At 36.1% G+C, this 27,410-nt stretch overlaps 1 protein-coding gene across 1 annotated transcript in view; it reads left to right on the top strand.

Annotated features, from left to right (window-relative positions):
* LOC150103053 (phospholipid-transporting ATPase ABCA1-like) overlaps positions 1-27,410 on the top strand; it is an 859,669-nt gene that overhangs the window by 567,755 nt on the left and 264,504 nt on the right. Inside the window, exons 26-27 of the mRNA XM_090398068.1 lie at positions 2,570-2,800; positions 20,066-20,244. Of these exons, the coding sequence (XP_090254194.1) occupies positions 2,570-2,800; positions 20,066-20,244 (410 nt within the window). The remainder of the gene's footprint in view (positions 1-2,569; positions 2,801-20,065; positions 20,245-27,410) is intronic.

The raw sequence follows: 27,410 nt of genomic DNA, 5'->3' as shown, positions 1-27,410 counted from the left end.
AAATAGGAATAAAACTACATAGGATAATGGGCAGAAGGAGAATTGGAAGTCATCCTTGAAAGTTGTATAAGGGTCATTTGAGTTAAAGAGTGAAAACTAGAATTTTTGAATGCAGAGTGGTGAATGAGTGAAATGCATTTCTAGAGTAGGAAGTGTGTGCCAACACCAAATAGCTTCTAAGGCCAGGTATGATATGCATTGTGGTCTATAGAGAATTTGACTTTTCCCAATTGGTCTTGTGACTCTATGGGGGCTCTGTAACTAATGCTTACATTAAAACCAACAGTAGCCTCATCATCATTTTAGCATTCTGTTTTCCCTAGTGTTGTTGATCCAACCATTTTACTGTTGTTGTAATACTGCACCAGATATTTCCCAAAAGAAGTCCAGGTGAGAAAGAAGGAAGGTAGACCTTAGTGGCAGCCTGATCCTCCACTTATGGCTTTGGTATAAATTGATCAATTAGTTATTTATCATTTTTCAGTTTATTATTGCCAAAATATTCACAGTGTTTCTGTACTATTATTTCCTATCATATAAGGACTTCAAATTCTTCCTCTTTTAATAATTCTCCAACTTAAGATTCAATAAATAAGTAAGATTCAATAAATTTGTTTTTAAATTTTTGGAAGTTGTGCATTTACATACTAGAATGAACATACTAGAAATCATACTAGAATAATAATAATAATAAATGGGTCCATTTTTGTCCAATGATTTAACAAGTTTTTCATGAGACCCAGTTTGCTATATAATGATGGAAGAAATATTTTGTAGGGGCTGACTTGGAACTTGTATTTGTATTCTCTCCCAGGAAGAGAAAACATGAAAAAGAAAATTTAGAAAATCCATTGTGACCTTTCCAGAATAAATTATTATTTTATTATTATTATTACACCCTCCATAGAGTCGGTGGACTAATCATGGGAGGTTCATTCAACTGACAACTATTTATCATATAAAATCTTAAAATCCTTAACACTCCTTGCATTAACAACACATTCTCGTAATGCGTTCCATTCAATGACAATTCTTCATGTAAAAAATCTACTCCTCACACCCCTTCTTCACCACACTTTTACATAACTTCCAGGGATGACCTCTGCATTAATCCCTCTTCACTACACTTTTATATAACTTCCAGGGATGACCTCTGGATTAATCTGATAAAATCCTCTCACTAACTTAAATGTTTCTATCATATCAACTCTCTTCCTTTTATCCACCAAACTCTGCAATTCACATTTTTTCAACACCTCTCCATAGCCAGCATTCCAAAGTCCCAACATCATTTTAGTCACTCGCCTCTGGACCCTCTCCAATGTCCCCACATCACACTGAAAACCATGTGACCAGATCTGAGCACAGTAGTCCAAGTGCAACCTGACCAGTGCCTTATACAATGGCACCACTACTTCCTTATCCCTACATGTTAGAGTACTTCTTATCGTAGCAGCACAACAATGTATTTCTGGAAATATTTTCTTCTGGAACACAACAAAAGCTACGATGTGCTTTTGTTGTGTTTTATGCCTCTCTCTCTCTCTCTTTCTCTCTTCCTGGTGTAAAATCTTTCTGGAAAGGCAACAAGAATTTGGATTTCTCTCCAAAAGAATCTTGCCTTTTCCCTGAATCTGTTTAGTCAAAGTAACTTTACAAGATGAGCGAGCAATAATGATAATGCCATATTTTATATTACTTCTCTGTTTGATGCTCAAAGTTGTGAAATTGTAGTCCTTACCATGTGAGTGATATTCTGTTGCTGTTCACTACTCTAAACCAACTACACATAGAGGAGAAGCAGTCCACACTTGGTTTACAACCTCTAATTTTTAATATCATATATTACATGAAAGGTTCAAAGACCGAAGACATTTGAGCAGAAGAAAGAAATGCAACACATGAAGTTTGTTTAAACAGCATTTCATAGTGAAAGACACACAATCCAACATGTTTGAATCAATCCACCATTCATTTTCAAACATACTTGAATGTCAGCTACAAAAAGACCAGCCAATCAACAGGTTTAAATTTAGTATCATTTCCAATTAATCCATGCTAAAGTGTATGTGTAATACATACTGTACAATAATATATTTTATAGAATGAAATTTTTTGGATTGCACATTTTTATTCAGCAACTCATCATGATAAATTAGAGTCATTGAAATTAATTTCAGTTAGAGAAAAAAAAATTAACTAATGTATGATAATTATGAATAAACAAAAATTTTTCTAATTAGATAAATAAGCAGAACAATTTCAGTTGAAGAAACCATATAAAATACTGAATGGATTGTGGTGATATACAGTTATTACAAATGTTTGTTGCTTTTTTTGTTTAAAACTGTTTTTTTTTTTTTATTTTTATAAAGTTAATAAGCAACAGTTATCATATATTAATATTTATTATATATCTTTCTCTCTCTCTCTCTCTCTCTCTCTCTCTTCCTCCCTCCCTCTGTGTGTGTGTGTGTGTGTGTGTGTGTGTGGAGAGAGAGAGAGAGAGAGAGAGATAGTCCTCATGAAATAAATACTTATATTCCTTTTTTTTTAATCTTTTATTTAGAGTTGAAGAGAAATGTTCAATTAATAATGAAACACTTGCACATTATCAAGCAGTAGTTGAAACACTTGTGCAAGAACATACCTGCACCTGTAAGCAGCTGAAATGTCAAACCAGTCTTGCTCTTGATGTTCCTTTTAATGTAATATACTCTGGAAATATAGTATACAATCTAACAGAAGTTGATCTCAACAACTATATACTTAATACATACCTAGTCTTCACTGATAAAAGGTATGAAATTTGAAATTAAGAGTCGTTATTGTTTTGCTTAAGAATGGTTTTTAATACATAGCATTACTGCAAATCATCTTTCAGCTGATCATTATTTTTATTCATGACTTTCACTGAAACATAAGACTCATCTTAGAAAACAGAGTCTATCATACCATTCCTTAAACTCATTTGTACTCTCACCACTCTATCAAGCAATGTGTTCCATGGTCCAACCACCTTCCACAGAAATAACCATTTCTCAACCTCTTACTCAATTATTATTATTATATGACACCTACAAAGAGTCCAAACACTCATCGAGGGAGGGCACCTACTCTAAAACTCTCCATCTCCACCATTCAATCCACCAACTACAGCGTACTGCATCATCTACAACAATGCCATCTACTGCCCACCACCACCACCAGTAGTATTTTCACAAACATCCATTCCCCATGGCAGGATTCAAACCTGCAGCCTTTTGGCTGGAGAGCAGATGCACTAACTAACAACACTACCCACTTGGCCAACCAATTCTTTTAGCAGCTTCCTGAGATGGCTCGTTATCCTTGCCTTTGTTCTACCATATGAAAAAATCTTCTCCAGTGTCATTTCTGTACATACCTCTAAAAAAAAAAAAAAAAAAAAAAAAAAAAAAAAGAGGTGATATGTCAATCACATTGGCTCTTCATCTTCTTTCTTCCAAACTTTGCAGTCTGCATGTCCTTGTTATTCTCATAACTGATATCATACAGTCCTGATATAATTTTTGTTATCCATTTCTTTACTCTCTCTGAGATTAATTTATCCTCTTCATATCCTGATGATAGTAAAACAGATGTGCTCTAATGAGAGTTTCATTCAATGGAATCTCCAATCTTTTATCTCTGCTGGACAGTATCCTCCTCAGTATTGCAAAGTCCTCTTTATTACATTCACTACCTTTGCAGTAGTGACTTAACCTTAACTTTAAAACTGACCCCTTACATTCATCCCATCAGTGTACCTTCCTCCACTTTCTCTAGCATAATTCCACAATAGAGTGTACAAATTTTCATTGATGGATCCCAAACATCAAGACCTTACATTTTGTTGCATTAAACTGATATCCCATTTATTCATTTGCCCACCTGTCCAGCTTATTCAAATCCTCATTAATGACCATAACATTGGCATTGCCAGCAAAGGTTGGTTGATTGGTAGAGGCTCTGCTATTGATGGCTCATGAAAAAAGTTAAGCAAGTTTGAGCGTGATTAGTAGTTGGAAGGGAATCAATCGTTCGATGCTGTTGGCACACTCTCCCTCGAGTCTTTGGACTCCCGGAGGTGTCACATAATAATAATAATAATAATAACTATTCACATCATCTGCAGCTGAGTATTCAACTAATTACATTAACATAAAAGTCAAACAGTAAAGGTTCCAGTACTAAATCCTGTAGAACTCCACTTGTATTCTTCCTTGTAGAATTTTTTTTCATTTAGTTACAAAGTAAATTACCCTTGACAAGAAATTACATTTCTGTTTAATCCTTTACCCAAGTATAAGCAAACAAAGTCCAGATGTGAAGTATATTCACAACTAGGCTGCTTATAGAGAGAGAGAGGGCTCTAGAAATCCACTTGCCATGGATGTGTTATCAGCAAGTGGAGAGCGAATTTTCAGCCTTGTTCTAAATGCATTTAAAATGTATTGCTTTATTTTTTTGCCTAATTTTATACTTTTTTTTTTTCATTTCTAAATATCATCTTATTCATCATCAAGTTATTTGATCACGGGCGGCCTCCAATGAATGTAATAAAGAAATTTTATTTTCAACCAGGAGATAGTATCTTATGTAATTAACTTAATAAGTGAATTTCTTCATGGACGTTTGCACCTGCCAAAAGTTAGATCTCTCAAAGACAGCTTGCTGCCATTCCTGAAATGTGAAGTAATTCCTATCTGTGACAACAGACGGTACTATTTATCTCTCCCCTGTTATAAACTAAAATCCATCCTGCATCTGCAGATTAATTTGGAAATAAACAGTCAAGTATTTGCAAACAACATTTTATTTTATTCAACTTGAAAGTCATCACCATTCTTATACAAATCCTTAAACAAAATAATAATAATTGTAATAGTAATAATAACAATAAATGTTTTTGCATTCAAAAGAGTTTGGTGGATAGAAAACAAAGCATTAATTTTTATTGGGATACGATGCAGACATTTAAGATGTTGAAGAGTTATTATTGTATTAACCCTGAGGAGATTTTTCATATGGTAGAATGAGAGAAAGGAACAAGGACAAGAGGCCATCCCTGGAAGTTGCAAAAGGAGGCATTGAGTAAAAGGGTAAGAAGTTTTTTGCATGGTGAGTGGTAGGAGCATGGAATGCATTGCTTTAGAGGATGGTGATATGCAAACTGTGGATGGAGTTTTAAGGAGTGCTATGATAGACTTTGTGTCCACTAGTGTTGACCTTCTTCAGGGGGTCAGGAAATAATAAAAATAATAATTGAACAAGACCAATTTTCATTAGTTTCACTGCCAACTATAATCCTCTGAAATCCTTAAGTCAGCATGCAGTTGTAATGTAGTATTGATGTAAGCTTATTTTCACAACTCAAAACATAAATTAGCTTAATTTAATTATATACTTTCCATATATGATGAAAAGAACTTTTTAATAGGATTGTTTAAAAAATTATTTTGCACAGACTGGATACCATTATTACTGGACACCATTAAGGTGAGGGGCCAGAATATATTAAAAAAAAATAAAAAAAACTAGAGAAAAGAGTTCTGTGAGAGGGCTGTCATATTGTATTATCTACTAAAATCAACATGTTTACAAGACCACAAGGATAAAGTTACATTCTTTAGTGTATAAAAATATTCTAGGACAGCTGACAGAAACTCTAGATTATTGCAAGCTTTTTAGAGGCCTTTTTAAAGTGTAGTACAATACAACTGAGCTTTTGGATAGAAATTATGTAAAATGCTTGGACACAGACTTGGCAAGAAATTGCCCAGGGAAAAACACACCTCTAACTGCTTTCCAAAGGAAGATGCCTTCTAAAGTGTTTGAACACCTCAAGCAACTTTTTAATACAGGATATTATAAATCTAAATTCAATAAACCACTTACTGTTTTCAAAAACTTATAGGCCTAGTTGTAGAACAGTATCAAAATGACATTCGACATCAAGAATTTGTGTTAGTTACTGCTGATATCATTAAACAAAAATTAGCTAATGAAATCAAAGACTCCAATAGTGAGTCTTCTAGATGCTGCTTTGGATATTTCAAATGAGGAGAAACTTCTTCATTGTATGAGAGGAAGAAATAAAAATCAGAAGAGATATCTGTTTACATAATTTCTATCCAAAAGCTCAGTTGTATTGTACTGTTGTATTGTATTGAGGAAAAAAAAACTAATGGCAAAATTAAAGAGAGACATGCCAGACCTTACAAATTATTGCATATAATTTGAATTTAGCAGTTTTAAATTCTATTAGAACTCTTCTCTTGGTTGGTTGCTGATCTTGAAATGGTAGTAATACACACACACATTTTACCATAGTTCATACTGTGGCTGAGTACTTTTTTTTTTCTAACCAGAGATTTAAGTGATATTTCTGGAGCCCTGAATATAGAAACAGTTGACTTTGCATCACTTGATTTAGTATTCCATAATGCAAAGCACACGCATCCTGTCAGGCATGTATATTGGCATGCATTATAAGAAGGATCACTGCCTGAGCTGGTTTCAAGATTTCTTGAGGAGAAAAAAAAGTAAAGGGTGTTCATTATATGCCTAGAGTAGTTTAGGGATGCCAAACAGTCTGATAATATTGCAAAGAAAAGACAAATGGATAGTAGGATAGATAGGAAAAAAAAGGCCTCAGCTCCTTTATATCATCATGTAACCAAAGGCTATCCTTTTATCTTTCTCCCTCCATGTGAGACACCTTCTTGGTGGAGGGGAGCCGCTTGGTGATGATGGTACTGGCCATTTTCATCCTTGTTCTTTTTCTATGCTTTACTTTTGAGTTTTTTTTTTTTTTTTTTACTATCCTCTCGTCTAGATGTCAATCAGTGTGCAGTGTGACTACCAGGATCTCCCTTTCTGGATGGCCAGAAAGGGAGATCCTGGTAGTCTATACTACTTTGACTTCTGCTTTGACATGACTGGAGTTCTTGGATGGCACAGCTATGATGAACTGGTTATAGCGGGCTTCCCTGCAAGGATAAACAGGGTTACAGTAAGTCCAGGGACAGGTCCCAAGCTGTGGTGCCAGTATAGTGTCTAGTGGTGGCGAACCTTTTTATGTGTGCATGCCAAAAATTTACAAATCGAGTGCTGACACATCCCAAAAAATTACCAATCGATTTGCTGACATGCCAGGCAGTTTTTAATAGGGGAAAAATTAATAGAAAATTAATCTAACTTAATTAATTTATTTATAAATTTATAATATATATTTATTTATTTATATATTTTATAAATAATTATTTATAATTTTATAAATAATATTTTATTTTATTTATAATATTTATTTATATATAAATTTATGTTATTCAGTGTAAAATTTATTATTGTATTATTAAATTGATTTTCATTATGTTGGTTTGAAAAAAAAAAGTAAAACAGTAGTGAGAAAAACATTTATGCATTGTAACTTACCATTGAAGTTAGCTGAGCAAGGAATGCAGCAGAAGGATGTCAACTTGTCGGCGAAACACTTACCATATTTACTCGAAAATAACTTGCCCTCGCATATAACTGGCACCCCTGATTTTACTTTACGAAAAAATACACTAAAAAGTGTTGCATATGCCTCGCACATGAAAAATGTTTAAACATGTTCACGTCGAGGTGAGGTGATAGTAACTCGCACCCTGTGGTTAACAACACGCCTTCCCCAACAGCCATTATACTGCAGATGCAAGAAAAAACACATACGTTTATTGTATCCCTGATTAAGTTATGGAGGCTTTTGCAGTCTGTGTAATATATTTCTCAACAGATAGTGCAATTATTAGAGACAGCTGTAATAAAAACGGCACTAACTAATGAATCACATGTTCCTCTCTCACAGAAACTATGCTGTATAGACTCAAGCAAAACCATATGTTGCACTGGAAACACAGTATCTAACTAAAAACTCTTGTCCAATTTTTCAATTACATGAAATAAGTGTTTGTTTTATTGCATTTGAAATTCTCAATGTCATTATGACAGATCACAAAGGCTAACTTCAAATAAAATTCTACCACGAATTGAAATATGCCATATAATGCATGTGTGAGTTCCTGTGCCAGCTCAAACGAAATAGCTGCTCAAAAGAGAGCAGCTGTCTTCATAGCTGCTTTCTGGTATAAAACAAAATTTAACTTGTACGTATTGTAACAATTAAAAAAAAAAGGTTGAATAATTTATAAGCGTATAAAAAGGATATCACCTGTAAATCATTGACTTGTGTCAGCAAAATTCTCAAATGAAAAAATATTTGTGAAAATTCACCAATATTCATGCGTGCCATAGGTTCGCCATCTGTGGTCTTGTGTAACCCTGGTGTTCTACTTCTGAGCCTTCTGAGCACAGCCACTGCTTGCCAGTGACTGTGCTCAGGAATAGGGGAGTTCTGGCACTGAATCAAACTCTTCCCCAGAATGAATAATTTTTCATCCTCTTGTTTATTAGAGTTCTCAACAAGCCAAAACCAGGTTCAGAAACCATAGAATCATCAACAGAAAACCAAAGTAAGAAACAAAGAACATTAGGAGCTGCAACAAATAGATGACTCATCCTCACTAAATCCTCGTGTATTGAGAACGCAACTGTAAAGAAAGTATCAGTAGAGACCATATGAGAAGGATGGATTGACAAGTATGTTAATCCATCCTTCTCACAATTACATTTCTGAAAAGTATGACTTACTCTCTATCTCCTTAGAGTGAATTAATATGGGCTTGCTCCTGAGGACATGCCAAAAATGGTCCCACTGCATGAATAGCATCCTATTAAAAAAATAATGCAACATACACCACAGAGGATCAACGACATGTCTCCAGACCCTCTGAGTAACATCATGGATGCCTTTGCTTCCTCACAGAATGATAAAACATATGCCTAGTGTCCTAAATAGAGTACAATATGACAACATCTTGGATGTTTTTCCTGAAGAAGAAATGATGGATACTGAGCAATCCACAATTCTTGAAAAAAGAAAAATTCAAGACTAATGAAAACAAAACCTTTCAACATAGGAAGCCAGATGATACCACAAAAATAAATAAATAAATAAATAAATAAATAAAACATTCCTACAATGAAACTGTTGTGGATCCCGACAAAACATCAATGACATTGTAGCCCCATGCAGAAGCATATGCCAATAGGCTTCTGCCTGCAGGAAACCTACCTGAAGCCTGGTGACAATCCAGCATTCTGTAATGTTACCATCATTTTTAAGGAGGACAGGGGATTGACCCACCTATGAAAAGGTGACCATACTTGAGGGCAACCATACCCCTTTCCAGCATATTTCCAATTTAACACCAATGTAAAAGCAGTTGCTGTCCAAATCCAGATGGAACTCTAATAACAGTATGCTGCATCTATTCCTCATGCTGTACATATTTCTCAAGATGAGCTTGATGATGCAATATTGCAGTTGCCATTCCCCCCACTTACTTTTATTGGAGGAGTTAAGTGGATATAACACTGTAGGGTAGTACTCGAGCAAACATCAGAGGATGAGTTGTTCTGCATAAGCTTGACAACAAGAATCTCTCCTTTTTGAACAATGGAAGCAACATCTTCTTCTCTATGCCTACCTGAACATACTGCAGACTTCATTGCCTGCTCAACTTCCCTTTATCTTCTCTTTAAGTGAGAAACTGACAATAACTTATTTGGGAGTAATCACTTACCTGTGATGTACACTTCTCTGCATGGGCAAGTATGCACTCCATTGAGCAAGTTGACTTGCTCAGCTTCTCTTATTAGCAGAATTTGATTCTGTGATGGTCAGTTTCTCTTCTATCAGCATTGCAGTGAATCATGTGACATTGTAGTGCACAAGCTGCCACAACTGCAGTTCCCAAAACATCTGATCAGTTTCCTTGTTTCCCTAAGCCATGGTAGAATTGCACAATTGCACATCAGCTAAAGAAGCACAGAAGAACTTGGGGTATTTTCTGAAGATACTCCATGACAGTGAATCTCATTGTTTTCGTATGTGCCTGAGCAAGACGCATCCAGCATCAAAGTCAAAAAGAATCCTGAATTCAATACACATCTTCCATAACAAGCACAATCAAAAGGAAATAAGTCTGGGAAAAAATCCTCTCACCAGTTCTCTATCTTTGAATGTCATGAATATACAATGAATTGCTGATCTAACAGTAATTTCCAATGACATTTGCTAAACATCAGCAATGCATCAAAAAACAATAAATAAAACAGCAGGAAAAGAATAAATTTTCTTTTCTTCATATGGTACTAAAGAAGAAATGAAAACTACTTTGCTTAAGTGCCATTCAAGTGCTGCTGGACCAGATAATATCCCTTATGAGATGTTGGATCAACTGCCACACCTTTACAACAGAATTTTCTGTGAGAGTGTATTTCCAGATACCTGCCAAAAGGCAATCTTTATTGCTTTTCCTAAGCTAGGAAAGGATCTAGAATCATGTCCACAAAATTTTTCACTGACAGTTCATTGCGAGAAAATTCTTTGAGAGAAAATTTAAATAATATTGTAATGATACATATACATGGGAGCCTCTGTAGCTCAGTCAGTATAGACAAAGTCCTTTGGCAGAAAGTCCTGGTTCAATTCCTGTCAGTGATGTGAGGAACCTTTATCTGGTCTCTTTCGACTAAAGGTGAGTTAACTGGTCTCATACAGAGGTGGAGGGTTTTTCTCCCAGTAACTTGAGTTTTTCATCCCTCAAAACAGGCAAACTGGTCCCATGAATACACACAGCTACATTCATAAAATATGCTATGGCAAGGAAGGCAACGAGAAACCACCTTGCTCATAATCATAATGAGTCTTAGGACTCCCTGGAGGTGTCAAATAATAATAATCATCTCCCTAGTATGGTAGCATACAGCTATCCCCACAAGCAGTATGGCTAAGGGAATAGGATAGGACATACATATATATGAAAAACAAATGCAAAACAAGTATATATTAGAAAATATAGTTTATTTGTATATTTCTGTATTATTTATTTAATTAGATTTTATTTAGCTTTTTTTCTGTTTTATAAAGCGAAATTAAAATTTTGTATTTTACCAATTGGTGAGTTCCATATTTTCTGTTAATTTCTTAAAACATTTTTTTTTCCTTAGATACTACAGGCTCTGTAAATGGAATAATAATAATAACATTTTAGAAAACTGTGATTGGTGTTAGGGAATAAGGGCACCAAATTTAACACGTTTGCTGCCACGCTACTTCGGTATAGTCTGTTCCCGTACACCGAGCAATTTCACTTCTTCAAGGTCAGTATGGTAATCTCGTTGCTGGTGGTAAGCGTCATACGAGTATACTCATAGTTGGCTTGTGCAGAGCACATACCTTCTATGAGGATACACAGTTTTGCTGCTAGCTCCACAAGCCAAGCATTTTCGCTTGTTCAAGGTCAGTATGGTAATCTCGTTGCTGGCGGTAAGTGTCATACTAGTATACTCGTAGCTGGCTTGTGTAGCTCATATACGAACTACGAGTATACTCGTAGTTGGCAGCGAACGTGTTAAGAATGCTTTATTTATTTGTGTAATCTTTCACTATTTTTTTGCATGCTTAAGACACTCATCTAAGTGTGATATATATATCATCATCATCATCATCCATTGTTGATCCACTGCTGGATGAAGGTCTTTCCAAGATTACTCCAAAACTGTCTGTCCATGGCTCTCCTTTCCCATGTCACTTATGCAAATCTGATGATATCACCAATCCACCGTGATTTAAGTTGGCTTTGTGGTCATTTTTCCTCTCATGAAATCAAATCTAGTACTTCTTTTGTCCATTGTTGATTCTTGTCTTCAAGCATGCCCAGACCATTGCCACTTCAGATGTTTCACTCTTCCTATGATGTCAGAGACTTTGGTTTGATTTCTTATCCACATATTACTTTTGTGATCCAATCTTGTGATACCAAGCACTTCTTTCCGTACTAAATTGTGTTGTTTCTTAATTTTTGAATTTCCTTTGCATTTAGTGTTCATGTTTCACAGTCATGTGTCAATATAGAAAGAATACATTAGTTAAAAACTTTTCTAAAAATGCATAATGCTTTCCAACCAAGCATTATGCGTCTTTCAATTTCATCCACGATATTTTGTTCCATTGATATCTGTTGTCCTAAGTAATGATCTACTTGTTTAATTTCCTTATTATTGATTTTTATGATTTCTGGTTGGACATAGCTATTGAACATAACTTGGGTCTTCTTTATGTTTATCTTTAGTCCAGCTGTTTTGCTACCAATTTGGAGTTCTTGGATACGAGTCTGTAATTCATGCACAGTTGAAGTAAAGATAACTATGCCATCTGCAAAGTGTAAATGGCTTAAATATCTTCCATTTATCTTCAGAACTTTCCTTTCCCAATCAAGAAGTTTGAATATTTCTTCTGGTCATGCTGTGGTCTTGTACCTCTCTGTATTTCCACAGTAGAGGTTTCCATTGAAATGAATTACTGCTGTGGCATTGGTGTATGCTGATTTGATGGTCCTGATGTATGACTCCTCCACTTATTGGTTTCATAATGCTTTAAGTACTGCACAAGTTTTTACTGAATCAAAGGCTTTCTCATATTCAATAAAATCAAAACATAATGGTTACTAATATTCATTACACTGTTCAATAATCTGTTGTACAACTTGAATATGGTTCAGAGTCGTACAAAGTCTATGAGCTATGTCTTTTATAAACACTTTTTAAACCACTAATAGTAGACTGAGGGGTTGGTAATTCTCCAAGTCTTGTACGTCACCTTTTTTATGTAGCAGAATCAGGGTAGCCTTCTTCCATGTTCTTGGTATGTCATTTTTCTTTAGGCATAAAGTAAATATATGAAGTAAATATAAAGTCAGAAAAAAAAAAAAAATCAGCTAACGCCTTTTTATTCCCGTATACGGGAGTAGGCGAGGCCATTTAGCCCTATCTAACTTTTGGAGACTGAGTGGGCAGTTCAATCTCCACTGGTACCCAATCAGAGACAGATGGCCCAAAGCTATCACTAATTAAGCGGTACGTAATGAAGAGAGATGGCTCAAATGTGCCACCATCTGATGGACCCTAACCCTAACACAATATATTTAATGTCTGAAAAATAATGTGGGTTCTACGGTCAATTTTCTTGAGTTTACAGGACGAAAAACCCGAGTTTCCGGTAGGAAAAACCTGCTTGCCCGTGCCAGAGATCGACTAACTCAGGAACCGGTCGAAAAAAGGCTTAGAAAAATTTCCTCTAGTCGCCGACTAGACTCGAAACTAAGTCTTCCTTCGTGCGGCCAAGCGCGATGGTATGCAAATGCCACATCCACTTTATATATATATATATATATTAGGATATACTGGGGGGGGGGGGGGGGCTCCACACCCCTGACACCTATGCCCCCCCCAGAGAATCCTAGGAAGTTCTTTTGATATGCAGCCAGCTAAAGAAAGAATGATTATGGAAGGATAACATTGATAGGAGAAAATGGTATAAAGACAGCTGTTGCAGAATGTATGGTGGAGATACTTAATGAGCAGTTCATAAAGATCTTTCAATCTTGTGAATGTAACTTCATGGAGAAATTGAGAGCAGTTGATGATGGGGAGGAGAGAGAGACTGAATGTAAGTGAGCAAGAGGTGTTTGGGGAGTTGAGTAAACTAGATGTAAATAAGGCTGTGGGACTTGATAATATATCCACACATATTCTGAAGGAATGTGCCAGGGAGTTGACACCTGCCTTGACATATTTTTTTAATATGATTCTTGCACTTGGTTAAGTTCCTAAGAAGTGGAAGGAAGGCAAGATTGTGCCACTTCATAAAGTAGGTGATCGAAATCAAGCATCAAACTATAGGCCTGTCTGTGTGTCAGGTGTTGTGGTTAAGTTGTTGGAGAAGCTTGTGAGAACTGGGATCCAGAATTGGGTTGACGACAATATTATTACCTTTGATGGACAGCATGGATTTGCTAAAGGGAGTTTATGTTTTATTAATCTTCTTACTTATTACAATAAAGTAACTACTTCCTTGGACAGAGGAGAAGGATAGACAGTAATATACTTGGATTTCAGAAAGGCTTTTGATAGAGTACCTCATAAGTTGACAGTTAAACTAGAGCAGATGGGGTTGGGTATTAGATTAGTGCATTGGATTAAACACTGGCTATCTGATAGGTATCAATGAATTGTGTATGGGGGTGCGATATCCAGGAAAATGAAAGTCACTAGTGGAGTGCCTCAGGGGTCTATTTTAGGACCATTACTGTTTAACTTGTATATTAATGATATTGGCGAAGATTTGGATGGAGATATTCAGTTGTTTGCAGATGATGCAAAGTTGGGACGAACCATAAAGAGTAGTGAAGATGTTGTGGCCTTACAAGAAGACTTGAATAAATTGAGTGATTAGGCACGGAAATGGGGATGTGAGTTCAATGTTGCAAAATGTAAGGTTTTAAAATTTGGAAAACATAGATGGGATGCAGAATTTATGCTTGGTGAGAATATATTGTTGGAGGTAGAGGAAATAAGAGATCTGGGGGTGATAGTAGATAAGGATCTAAAATTTAGGTGACATATCACCAAAATTGTGAAGGCAACACAAAGTCTTCTGGGAATGATGCGTAGGACACTGACGTGTAGAAGTAGGGAGATTCTTGTCCCTTTGTATAAGGCTTTGATTAAGCTACACATGAACAAATATGCTCAGATTTGGTTACTGGGTTTTCAGAAGGATGAAGAGATGTTGCAAAGGGTCCAAAGGCGACTGACTAAGGTAGTTTCCAACCTCTGGAATGTCGAGTATGAGGAAAGATTGAGAAGATGTAATTTGCAGAGTCTGGTGGACAGGAGGAAGAGGGGAGATATGTTGGTTAAGGGTTGTTATAGGATCAGTGGTGGAGAAGTTCTACATTGAATAGTGGGAGATCAGGGGAGAATCAGAGGTCATCCCTGGAAACTGTATAAAGAGGGTGTGAGTATGGGAATGAGTGGCAGGTTTTTTTCATGCAGGGTTGTGAATGATTGGAATGCCTTGCCTGAGAGGGTGGTGTCTGCAAGGAGTATGAGTGTGTTTAAGACATGGTATTATGAGATGTGTGTGTGATAAAAGGACCTCCCAGATGAGTCTTTGACTCCATGGGGTTTTGGGGTAATAATAATAATAATAATAATAATAATAATAATAATAATAATAATTAACTATGTAGTTAGAGAATAGGTACAGTAACCACTCAGCCAACTATTCCAACTATTTAGCCATCAATTCTGAGTTTATTCCAATAACAACAGTGCCAAGTTTATTTTTGAACTGTTCCCAAGAGAATTTAACTGACTATATATTTCCCTTTGGTAGCATGCGCCAATACATTTTTTTTTTTTTTTTGGTGAAGAAGACAGATATTATTAAATATCAGTTTTAAAATTTCATTATTTCATAAAATGCTAGTGTTGGGAATTATTTCCCAATACTAGCATTTATAAGGTGAAGACATTTATAAGGTGAAGATTTTGCTCACAGATGGGAATTTTGCCTTAAGCTGATTTACATTGTGAAAGGACTTATATAATTTTACCATTGCTTTCTTCATTACTCAGAGGTGCACATATAGACTTAAACCACCTCCGAAAAAAAAAATAATAACTTTTAAAATCTCTTTATTATGTAGGAAAAATAAAGTCAGCTTGAAACTACACAGGTATCCTATAATTGAAAGCACCTCATGTTCTGAATTAGCTCAGGAGTGAAAAATTTATATATATATATATATATATATATATATATCACATCTGGATAAATGTTTTAAGTGTGCAAAAAATAGTAGTGAAAGGTTACAAAAATTAATAAACATTCTTAAATTTGGGGTTCTTACTCCCTACTCACCCTCTCATAGTTTTGTAAAAAATTAACACCCCCATCTACAGAACTTGTAGTATCTAAGTAAGTAAAAAAATAATTAAATAACATTTTAAGAAATAAATAGAAATTAGGGAACTTACCAATCAGTAAAATACAAAATATTTCCCTTTATATAGAATAAAAATATAAAAAAAGCTAAATAAATTCTAATTAAATAAATAATACAGAAATACAGAAAGAAACTATATTTTTTAAAATATTTCATGTTTTGCATTTATTTTTCATATATGTGTATCATTACAATATTATTTCAGTTTCTTGCAATGAATTGTCAAAGAAACATTTTTTTACCATACAATAACAATAGGTATCACTGCTTCACAATCTGCTGCATATATTTACCATTTGGTGTAGATATTTCCCAAGATTACCTTGATGACTTCATATTGCAATTGCCATCCCTATACTCTTAATAGGGGATTTAAATGGCGACAATGCTCTGTTTGCTACTGCTCATACAAACATGACGGGGAGAGTTGTAGAGTCTGTGCTCAACAACAATAATCTTTCCTTCTTAACACATTTTTCTATATACTTATACAAACATTCATTGCAATACACTTAACAATCTGTTCGCCATCTCTCTTCCCACTATTTAAGTGGGAAATTGATAACAGCGTCTCTGTAGTGCAATTAGAAGAACAACAGTATGTTGTGGCCTTTGATTGGAAAAGGCCTAAGTTCAATTCTTGTCGTGATCGGGGGGGGGGGGGGGGGGAATCTTATTATGGATTTTTTCAATTAAAGTTGAGTTAGCCAATCTCATATGGGGGTAGCAGGGATTTTTTCTCCCCGAAGATCGGATTCTTCATTCCACATGCACACAAATCAGCCCTTCAGAAACATGCACTTTACAGACAAAAAATACTAGTGGTGGTGGTGGGCAGTAGATGGTGTTGATGAAGATAATAGTAGAGGTTTGATGTTGTTGGTGGATGAGTGGTGGAGATGGAGAGTTGTAGAGCAGGTGTCCTCTCTCAATGATTCTTCAGACTCCTTGGAGGTGTCACGAAATAGTAATAATATATATATATATATATGAGATTGATCACTTTCACATGATATCTGCTTTTCTTCGTGTACTCCATGAGTATAATGACTCAAAACAGAACAAGATTAATGGTCTGCCTTCTCTTCCATACCAAAATTTTATTCTGTGACAGTCAGCTTATCTTCTATCGCCAATATGTCGCAGAGCTTATAAAAGAAGCTGCCACAACTGTAATGCCTAAAACATATGGTTGGTTTCCCTAAATGTAGGAGGAGTGCTGAATCCATAACAAGCTCAGGACAAAGCTTGAACAACCTCTGCAAATATCCCACAACAATAAATGTAATCACTTTCAAACATGCTTGGGCCTGAGCACAATGTATTCATCATAATCATCAGAGTACTCCTACATCCAATACACATCTTCTATAAACAAATCAACCAGCATTAAAGAGATCTGAGATAAAATCTGGAAAATGAATGGCAGTTACACCACCGGTCTACTTTCAATTTCTTCTTCATCAGAGAAAGACTTCTGTTTTTTGGTCAACGCTAAAGAATTTCATAGGATGCTTCTGTCATTGCCAAACTTTCATAACTTCTTTTAACAAACATATTTCATCTTCTTTTGATTTCTTCCTTTTCCTTAATCACATATTCTCTCCATAACTCAGACCCAAGCAGTAACGTCAGTTTTCCTTCTATTCATTCTGATGTTGTGTTTTATAGTATCTGTCTATTAAGATCATGGCTTTTATTATGTGAGAAAGTGTTTTTAACAATCTGTTTGCCATCTCTCTTCCCACTGTTTAAGTGGGAAATTGATAACAGCATCTCTGTAGTGCAATTAGAAGAACAACGGTATGTTGTGGCCGTTGATTGGAAAAGGCCTAAGTTCGATTTTTGTCGTGATGGGGGGGAACACAATGCACAACAGTTTTCCTGATTGAATCATGCTTACTATCACCTGTTTTTCTTTTGTACTGTGATGGGTAACTGAATATAAAAACAAGGCTTAATTTTTCAAAAAAAATACAAAACTGCAAATGTTCACAAAGGACGAACCAAGCACAATTCCGTAGCGCATAAGTATCAGTTGTAAACTGATTGACATAAACCTGCAATGCACTGTTGTTGCTAACACTTGCCACCTCATGATCAAACAAATGAATGTCAAAAGATGCACACAAAACTATAAAATTGCTAAAAATAATGCCAAAGTTTTAGCTTTTTTTCTGCAAATTGGTTTTTGGTTAATACTTTTCATAAATAGGCCTACTTTTTATTATTACCAGTGGGATCCAATGTGCCACTTTTAATGCATGTGCTATAGGTTGGCCACCCCTGCTAAAGACAATGTTGCACAAACAAGTGCCTCTTAAAATGCCACCACAACTGCACACAGTGCGGAACTCTGATTTTCTACCCATTTGCACAAATAGTTTATAATTATTATTCGTGACACCACCGAGGAGTCCAAAGACTCATCGCATAGGACATCCACTGTACAACTCCCCGTCTCCACTACTATAAAAAACTTCTACTACCAAGCATATACACCAATGCCATCTACTGCCCACAACCACCACCACAGCTAGTATTTTTTGTCTGTAAATTGCATGTGTTCTGAAGGGCCGATTTGTTTGTATGCGGGATGAAAAACACGAGTTTCCAGGAGAAAAAACCCTGCTACCTCCATATAAGATCAGCTAACTCACCTTCAATTGAAAAAGTCCATATAAAGATTCCTTCCTTTGAATTAGAATGTTTAATAGGATCTGTTAGATAGTATAATATCTAATTGGATCCTACTGGAATGCAGTAGTTATACTGTCAAGCTACATGCTGTAGAGTTTATTCTACTTTACATAAAGATGAAATGCTACCAACGGTGCATTATTTAAACAAACTCATTAAGTTCTCTACAGACTTTGAGAGGTCTGGTATAACGCACGCACACACATCCAGTGCTCTCTTGGATCCACTCTTCCATCAGATCTGGATACTTTGTTTTGTTTTGTTTGTCTGTGTTGAATCTCAAGCCATATTGGGATCAAAGAAAATGAGCCTGCAGACACTACAGTTAGTTTAGCATGAATTGAGGCAGATTATAAGACAAAAATTAATATCCCAGATGCAAAGATTGTGGAATAGAGAAACCAATAAGCTATAACAGATTCAGCCTGTAATTAAACTGTAGCAGTCCAATCTGTGTAGGGTTCACAGAAAGGAGGTTGTTCTTGCTTGTCTCTGATGGGTTATACTTATCTTATAGCAATAGTGATTTAAGCATGCTCAGAAGTTGCAGAAAATACAATTTACAGTGCATAACATCCTTATTATTAAAAAATGCTATGTTCTCTCTATGTGATCATTAACTTTTTCTCATTTAGTTATCATCCTTTCTATTTTTAACACTTGAGTTAGTCATGATTTGTCCACTGTTTTCTTATCATGTGTGTTTATTATTCTAACTTAGCGTTCTTTTATATTTACCGCCATCATACTACATTCAGACTTTTGTTTTCCCATCTCACTTATGATAGGATTTAGTCTCATTCACATATTAATTTTTGCACTACTTTCACTTGCTTGTTTTGTTTGCTTTTTTTTTTCATTCCTTTTTACTTCTGCATTGCTCTCTTTCTCTCATTTGCATTCAGTTTCTCTCACATCACATGAACACTCATTATCCTCTGCACAACACTCCTATTATGTCTCTTTGCACTTATGTTTTCATTTACAGTCAATGATGGTTCACTTCTTATTAATCTCACATTATATAATGTTTTGCACTTATCTATCTTAAACATCTGCTAAATTTCAATGCCTATTGCTTATACATATAATTTAATGAATACATATAGCATACTTCACAAAATTATTGAAGTCAAAATGCATCCAATAAAGATAAATCACTCACTATCTGTTATAGATCTCCACAGACACACACACACACACACACACACACACACACTGAATGCTCTAGATTTATAGTAATAATTATCTATGTATGCATCTTTGAATACTACTGAATACTACAAGAGTCTTTCAAAGACTCTTGGGGTATTCAATGATGAGCATTTCTTTAGGTATGTTTGTTTGTTTGTTTGTTTTTAATGAAAATAAATGTCTTCTAGATATGGAGGATGGACATTTAATGTAGATGAACGGCACCTCTCAGATGAAAATAAAATTAATGCAAAAGTATGGTATGAGAATACTGGTTTTCATTCTCTTCCTGCTTATCTCAATACATTAAGTAATGCAGTTTTAAGATCCAATATGAAAGCCTTAGGAAAGAATCCTGAAGAATATGGTAAGTATTAGGTTAGATATATATATATATAGTTGAATGTAAACTTTGTCACTACATAGATATACAAGGTATGTCCCAAAAGTTTCTGGCCTGACATACAAAATTCACACCAATTTTAAAATACTATACGTGACAGATAGCACCATCTATGGGGAGATTAGTTTACCAGTTTCAACTCTCTACCTGCATCATTCAGTTGGAGGCACTCGTTTGACTAACACATGACACGCTAAGTGGCTGTCATATTAAAAATTGAGTACTGTGTTGTGGTAAAGTTTTTCACCAAAGAAAGGCTTTCTCCAAGTGCTATCAAACAGTAATTAGAATCCATTGTCACTGGGATGAAACCATGGTCCTTTATTATGATCATCTTTCCATGGAGGGAATCCATGGAGTGGCACAAACCAGGCAAAGCACTACTGAGAAAAGCCAAGGTCCACCAAGAAGATCACATCAACAATCTTTTGGAATTGCCAGGGAATTCTCTTGATTGATTCAAGGAAAGGAATACCACTGAGAATGCAGAATATTATGCTTCACTCCTCCACAAACTGTGCGATGCCATAAAGTAGAAGAGATGAGGAATGTTATGTCATGGTGTTTTCCTATTTCACGACAATGCTCCAGTCCATATAGCTATTGTTGCAAAGGGTGCAGTGAAGGACTGTGGCTTCCAGGAGATTGAACACCCACTCTGCAGCCCAGATCTATCATCCAGTCACTACTATCCCTTCTTGAAACTGAAGAAAGACCTTCGAGGAAGAATATTTGCAGATGAAAATTAGGTGAAAGATGCAGTTTTAGGCCATTTTGCAGACAAAAGTACAGACTATTTTATCAAGGGCATAGAAATGTTAATTCAAAGATGTAAAAGGTGTGTTGAAGTAAAGGGAGATTATGTTGAAAAGTGACATCTATTATCTCTAAAAGTTAGTGAGGCTGGAAACTTATACAATCACCCTCGTATATATACAGGGTGTTCGGGATAAATTTGACATATTTATAATTAATTATATTTTTCCGTAAGTTACATGTATTAACACACACTTCTCTTCATTTAAAAGTTTGGACCCTTCTTCATTCATATACAAGATGTCAGAAAGGATGGATAGCTGGAACCCACCTGAATCATGGAAGAGAATAACTTGTATCATGATGATTCGTGCCCGCCATCAAAATAAGGATATTACGACTGCTGCCCAATGCTCCCTGAATACAGTAAAAACAATCAGGCATGAACTAGAGACTTGCAATGGTGACTACGAGGATGTAGCAAGAAGAAAGATCCCTAGCAGACGATCTGATTGCGTTCGTACAGCAGAATTCCTCGCAAATCTGCAGGAACAGGTGTTGAAGAACCCTGGCATTGGAATTCGGGCTTTGTTCGTGGAGTTGCTAACTGTAGTCAAGCCCTGGATAACAAGGGTAGCCAATGGTAGGCCGTATGTATGGCAGCAGGATTCGGCCCCTTGCCACACCTCTGGGAAAAGTCAAAAATGGTTGTCTGAAAATTTCTACGACTTCACCAGTCCAAATGTTTGGCCTCCAAACTTCCCAGACCTTAACCCCATGGATTATTTTGTATGGGGCGCAGTTGAAAAAGACACCAATCGCACTTCCAGTAATACAAAAGCCCAGTTAATGGATAAAATTAAAACAGTTTTTGCGGCCCTTCCCAGGGAGACTGTAGCATCAGCTTGTTCGAGGTTCCGAAGCAGAATTGAAGCTGTGATCGATGCTAATGGTGGTTATTTTGAGTAAATCTTGTTGATAGTATTGTAATTAACTCTGCCTGTAATGTTTTTTTGTCAATTCATTAAATTTAATAGATACAAAGAAGATTTTCTTTTTCCTTACGAAACTGTCAAATTTATCCCGAACACCCTGTATATATATAGAAATATTCGTAACAACCTGGTAAACACAGAATAATTTATCTATTGAGAATACTACTAATTTCACCCTAATTACATTGGACTTCTTCAGGTATGAAAAAAATGTCAAGAAGCAAACTTACAGATACAAAAATTTAGCATAGCAAAAAATAATACTGTATTATTAGACTAGTGTAGTAAGGAAAGCGAAATTGGAATATGAGAGGAGATTGGCCCTAAGATCTAAAGAAAATCTTAGGGAATCTTTTAGCTATGTGGCCAGTAGGAGGAGAAATGACTATGGAAGAATGATATTGTGGGATAAAAATGGGAATAGAATGGAACACTTTATTGGAGTATTTCATCCTAGAGGAGTCAGTTTTAATGCTAGAGGGATAGGGCTGGTTCGAGGCTTAGAGGTACAGGAGGAGAGTGTATTTCAGATACTGAGTACTCTGGATGTCAGTAAAGCTTTGGGACCGGATGGTATTTCACCACGAGTTTTGAGAGAATGTGCTAGGGAACTGACAGTGCCTTTAATCTGGCTTTTCAATGAAAGGCTGGCTGTGGGAAAGGTGCTATCTTATCTTCCTCCCCGGGAATGGAAGGAAGGTAAGATAGTGCCATTGCATAAGGGCGGTAGCAGACTGGAAGTGTCTAATTATAGACCAATTTGTGTGTCATCAGTAGTTAGTAAGATCTTGGAGAAAGTAGTGAAGGACTGTATACAGCATTGGACAGATGAGGGTAATGTTATTGTGAGAGTCAACATGGATTTGTGAAGGGGCGCTCTTGTTTTAGCAATATGCTAGCCTTTTATGATAAAGTTACAAGAGCATTAGATGAGGGAAAGGCATATACCGCCATTTTCTTAGACTTGGCGAAGGCATTTGACAGGGTGCCACATGATAAGCTGATATTTAAGTTGCAGCACATGGGTCAGGATGTCAGATTGGTCAACTGAATTTAGGATTGGTGTCTGATATGTATCAGAGAGTTGTGTGGTGGAGCAGTTTCAAGCAGGCAGAGGGTTACAAGTGGGGTCCCACAGGGCTCAGTACTAGGACCTATATTGTTTAACCTTTATATCAATGACATTGGCAGTGGATTGCAAGGGTATATTCAGTTGTTTGCAGATGATGCGAAGCTGGTAAGGATCATTAGTGCAGATGTGGTAGCCCTGCAAGAGGATTTGAATAAGCTAGATAGATGGGCAAATGAATGGGGGTTTCAGTTTAATGCAGCAAAATGTAAGGTCTTGAGGTTTGGGACACATTGATGGGATGCTGCATACTCTATGGGAGGAGTTAAACTGGAGGAAGTAGGGGAGACGAGATATGGGTTTGATGATTGATAGAAACCTGAAATTTAGGGGACATATTGCAAATGTGGTGAAGGTAACACAGAGGATTGCTGCAATTATGAGAAGGACACTGACCTGCAGAGATAAAAGGGTTATCATTCCGTTGTATAAGTCTCCTATCAGACCACACTTAGACTATTGTTCTCAGATTTGGTCCCCAGGATTTGAAGGGGATAAATTAACTTTGGAAAGGGTACAGAGGTAGATAACAAAGTTGGTTTCAGGACTGTACAATGTTAGTTATGAGGATCGGCTGAGGGAATATGGACTGCGAGTTTGGTGGATAGAAGAAGGAGAGGTGATATGATTGAGACTTTTAAAGAGAGGTGTTGAGAGGTAGTTGATACTGGGGAGTTCTTTCGCTTGGACAAACAGCGGGAAGGAGTGATGACAAGAGGCTATCCCTGAAAGTTATGAAAGGAAACCGTGAGCAAGAAGGTGAGGAGTGGTTTCTTTGCGTGGAGGGTGGTTGAACCATGGAATGCATTGCCTGTTGGAATGGTGAGAGCGAGAATGGTCAATGAGTTTAAGGGGTGGTATGATAGACTTTGTGTTTCTTAAGGGGTACCTCCCCTCGATGAATCTTGACAGACTTTATGTTCTTAGGAAGGACCTCCCATGATGAGTCTTGACTCCACGGAGGCCTGCATAATAATAATAATTATTATTATTATGTGGGATTCTATGAAGTCTAATTATTTTTGAGTATGTGCCCACCATTGTGCACATTAGCATACTCTCATTTGTCTATTTGGCTTGTCAGAGCTAGGAAATATTGAGGAAGATTAATCCAAGGGTTTATATTCAGTTACATATGGTCTAATAAGCTTCTCCAAACACTTAAAGATTTTTTCTGTTGTAAAAACCATGTAAGACTCCTAATTCATTTCTTACAACTGGATGTGTTTCTATTGATGCATCATGTAGATTAGCAGGATAACATATGATTACAGCTGTCTTATTTTTCTGTATCCTATGGTTCTGTTATGCTTATTAAAGCATTGTTGTCTATCTGTCCATAGTATGCAGTCTTGCAGTTACATCACAAGTGATAAACTCATGGATATTTCAGAGGATTGCATCAATTTAACAGATCATAGTAATAATTGTATTTTGATGAATGGAGTAAACAGTGTTTTAAGTTTATACACATTAAGGATTGTGGCTTATCTCGTTGAAATTGGGTAGTATAGTGAAAAAAAAAATAAAATGTTTGCCTTTCTCATGACTGTAGTAAGGTTGAGTCTGTTAGTTTACAAGGAGTTGGAGATAGTGTGTTTTTATAGGAAGGTGTTTTCTAGAAGTTGAAGAAGTTCTTTGGCTAACTCATCCTGATTATTACTAAGATATCAAGATCTCAGTCCTAGTTTTGAAATGAAAAATTTTTGAGGTTTATAATTAAGGTAGAAAACCACTAGAGCCATAAGTGCTCCAGTGTTAGAAAGAGCTCTGGAAAGAAAAGTGCAATTTTGAATAATAATTGGCAATATTTCATGAATTTTAGGGTTGTACTATTTATTTTTAATAACAAAGTGTGTCTGCGTGATTTTTGGCATAATTTTTGCCTGATTTATTAGTTGAAATTGCCTTATTTAAGTATAACACAATGGCAGTCTTGAGTCAACCATTTTTACATTGATCAATGTGAGCAACAAGTTATGACGGAGAGACAAAATCATGAATGGTATGCTAGCTGAGCTGTGTGAGGAGAAGGAAGTACAGTTTGTGGATGTATGCCATGCATTTGAGGGTAGAATGAAATTATTTACAAGGAGTTGGAGATAGTGTGTGTTTTTGTGATAGCATTGCTTTGGAGTGAGTGTATTGGAAATAGTGCTGCTGGAAGAAAGTAGAGTGTGTGATCTGGGCAAGAGATCAGAAGAAAAAGATGCAGGGGAAAAATCAGGAGAGTGGCATTGAAGAGACAGAAGTGCTTGGCAGTGGAAACAGTAGTAGTAGTAGTAGTAGTGTGAGAGATGAAGAGAGAATGGGAATGCAAGAGGAACAAGGAAACAGGGGGAGCCTGGGTGGCAGGAAGACACGGCATATCAAGAGTGATGTCGAAAGTAGCAGCGAGTGTGTATGTGTAAATGGAATATATTGTGATGTGGGTGGGAAAGTTGAGACTGAGCAGATATATGTGGTAAGTAGTGATAAAGGTGATGGGGAAATCACAACCAACAAGTGGCTTGGATAGGACTGGTTATAGATCTAAAAATGAACTGCTGTGTTTGTTTACAAATGCCAGAAGTATCAGAAATAAGGGGGATGAAATGGTTTCAGTGATTAAGTTTATTTGTCCCAAAATCATTGGAATACATGAAACACAGCTGAATGAAGATGATGCAACACTAGCAATATGCCCTTTAAACTTCAGTCTACTGTCAACCATCACTCCCAAACCTCTAATCTCATCCATTTCCTGCAGTACAGCACCATCAATATAGTACACAACCTTATGTTTCTGCACTCCAAAACGCAACATATTACACTTATTGATATTAAAACTACAACCCCTACAAGTCTATTCAAATCATCCTGAAGGGAATTAACATCAGCAATGCTACTTATAATTCTTCCTAACTTTGCATCATCAGCAAATAACTGAAGATTTCCAGTCAATCCATATGATATATCGTTTACAAACAAATTAAACAGCAGGAGCCCAAAAACAGAATCCTGGGGCACGATACTGGTTACTCTCCTTTTGTGAGGCACTTCTCCATCATGTACAACCTGCTGTTATTGTTCAGAGAGCCAATCTCTGATCTATCAAATCAATATACAATCTATTCCCATCCTCTGCAGCTTGTACACCAACTTATCATGTGGTAATCTATCAAATGGCTCTTTGCAAAGTCTAAGAATATCACTGTATATGATTCTCCTTTACACACTTGTCACCTTATCATAAAAGTAGTTGTTAAGATCTTGGAGAAATTAGTGAAGGACTATATACAGCATTGGGCAGATGAGGGTGATGAGGGTGATGAGGGCAGATGATGCTGAAACGAACGTTCACATGTAAAGATAAGGATGTCATTTTGCCACTTTACAAGGCCTTGATAAGACCTCACTTGCACTATTGTGTGCAGTTCTAGTCTCCTGGTTTCCATTGTGATTCTGATATATTGGAGAGAGTGCAAAGGAGTGTGTTAAAAATGATATCAGGATTTTGGAATACTGATTATTCCAAAAGACTGATTGTGAATTTGTAGACTGCAAACACTAGTAAACAGGAGAAAGAGGGGTGATATGATTGAGACTTACAAACTTCTGAAAGGATCATACAGGCTTTCAACTGAGAAAGCCTGTATGATCCAGCATTAATTGCCTTCTTAGCAGCAATTAATGCTGCTAAGACGGGGGTGAGGACCAGATTTTTCTCTCATAGGGTGGTGCATGATTGGAATGGATTGCCATTGGATATTGTGAGTGCAAGGAGTGTGAATGAATTCAAGAATAAGTATGATAGCTGGTGTGTAGCATGTGGCCTTCCTTGATGAGTCCCTGACTCCCTGGAGGGCTCTCTTAATAATAATAATAATAATAATAATTCATCTTCTAATCTTTTACTGCTTAATCTTTTATGATATGCTTCTTTTTTCATTTTGATTATTTCTTTGATTGTATTGTCCCATATCTTCAATTTTTAATTATTAATTAATTCAGTAATTAATTATGATTTATTATTTATTTATTTATTTTATTTTATTTTATTTTTTCATGTAATTTTTTTGTTTGACATAAGATGTTGTCAAACAAGGGGAGGTTAACTAGTTAGACACTATATGGCCTGTAATAGTATGGCACCAGTTGATTTATTGCAGTGTGTATATGAATGTATATATATTCCTGAAGATGATCTTAATATAATGGTCTAAACATAGAATTTTAATGTTATTCAAGTTTTTTCCTGAACAGTAATC

This window comes from Typopeltis vanoorti, chromosome 9, assembly GCF_054136105.1.
Source record: "Typopeltis vanoorti isolate ZY-2024b chromosome 9, IOZ_Tvanoo_1.0, whole genome shotgun sequence".
In the NCBI taxonomy this organism is placed as follows: Eukaryota; Metazoa; Arthropoda; class Arachnida; order Uropygi; family Thelyphonidae; genus Typopeltis; species Typopeltis vanoorti.
The sequence above is the reverse complement of the archived record's forward strand: the minus strand, read 5'-3'. Positions and strand labels throughout refer to the sequence as shown.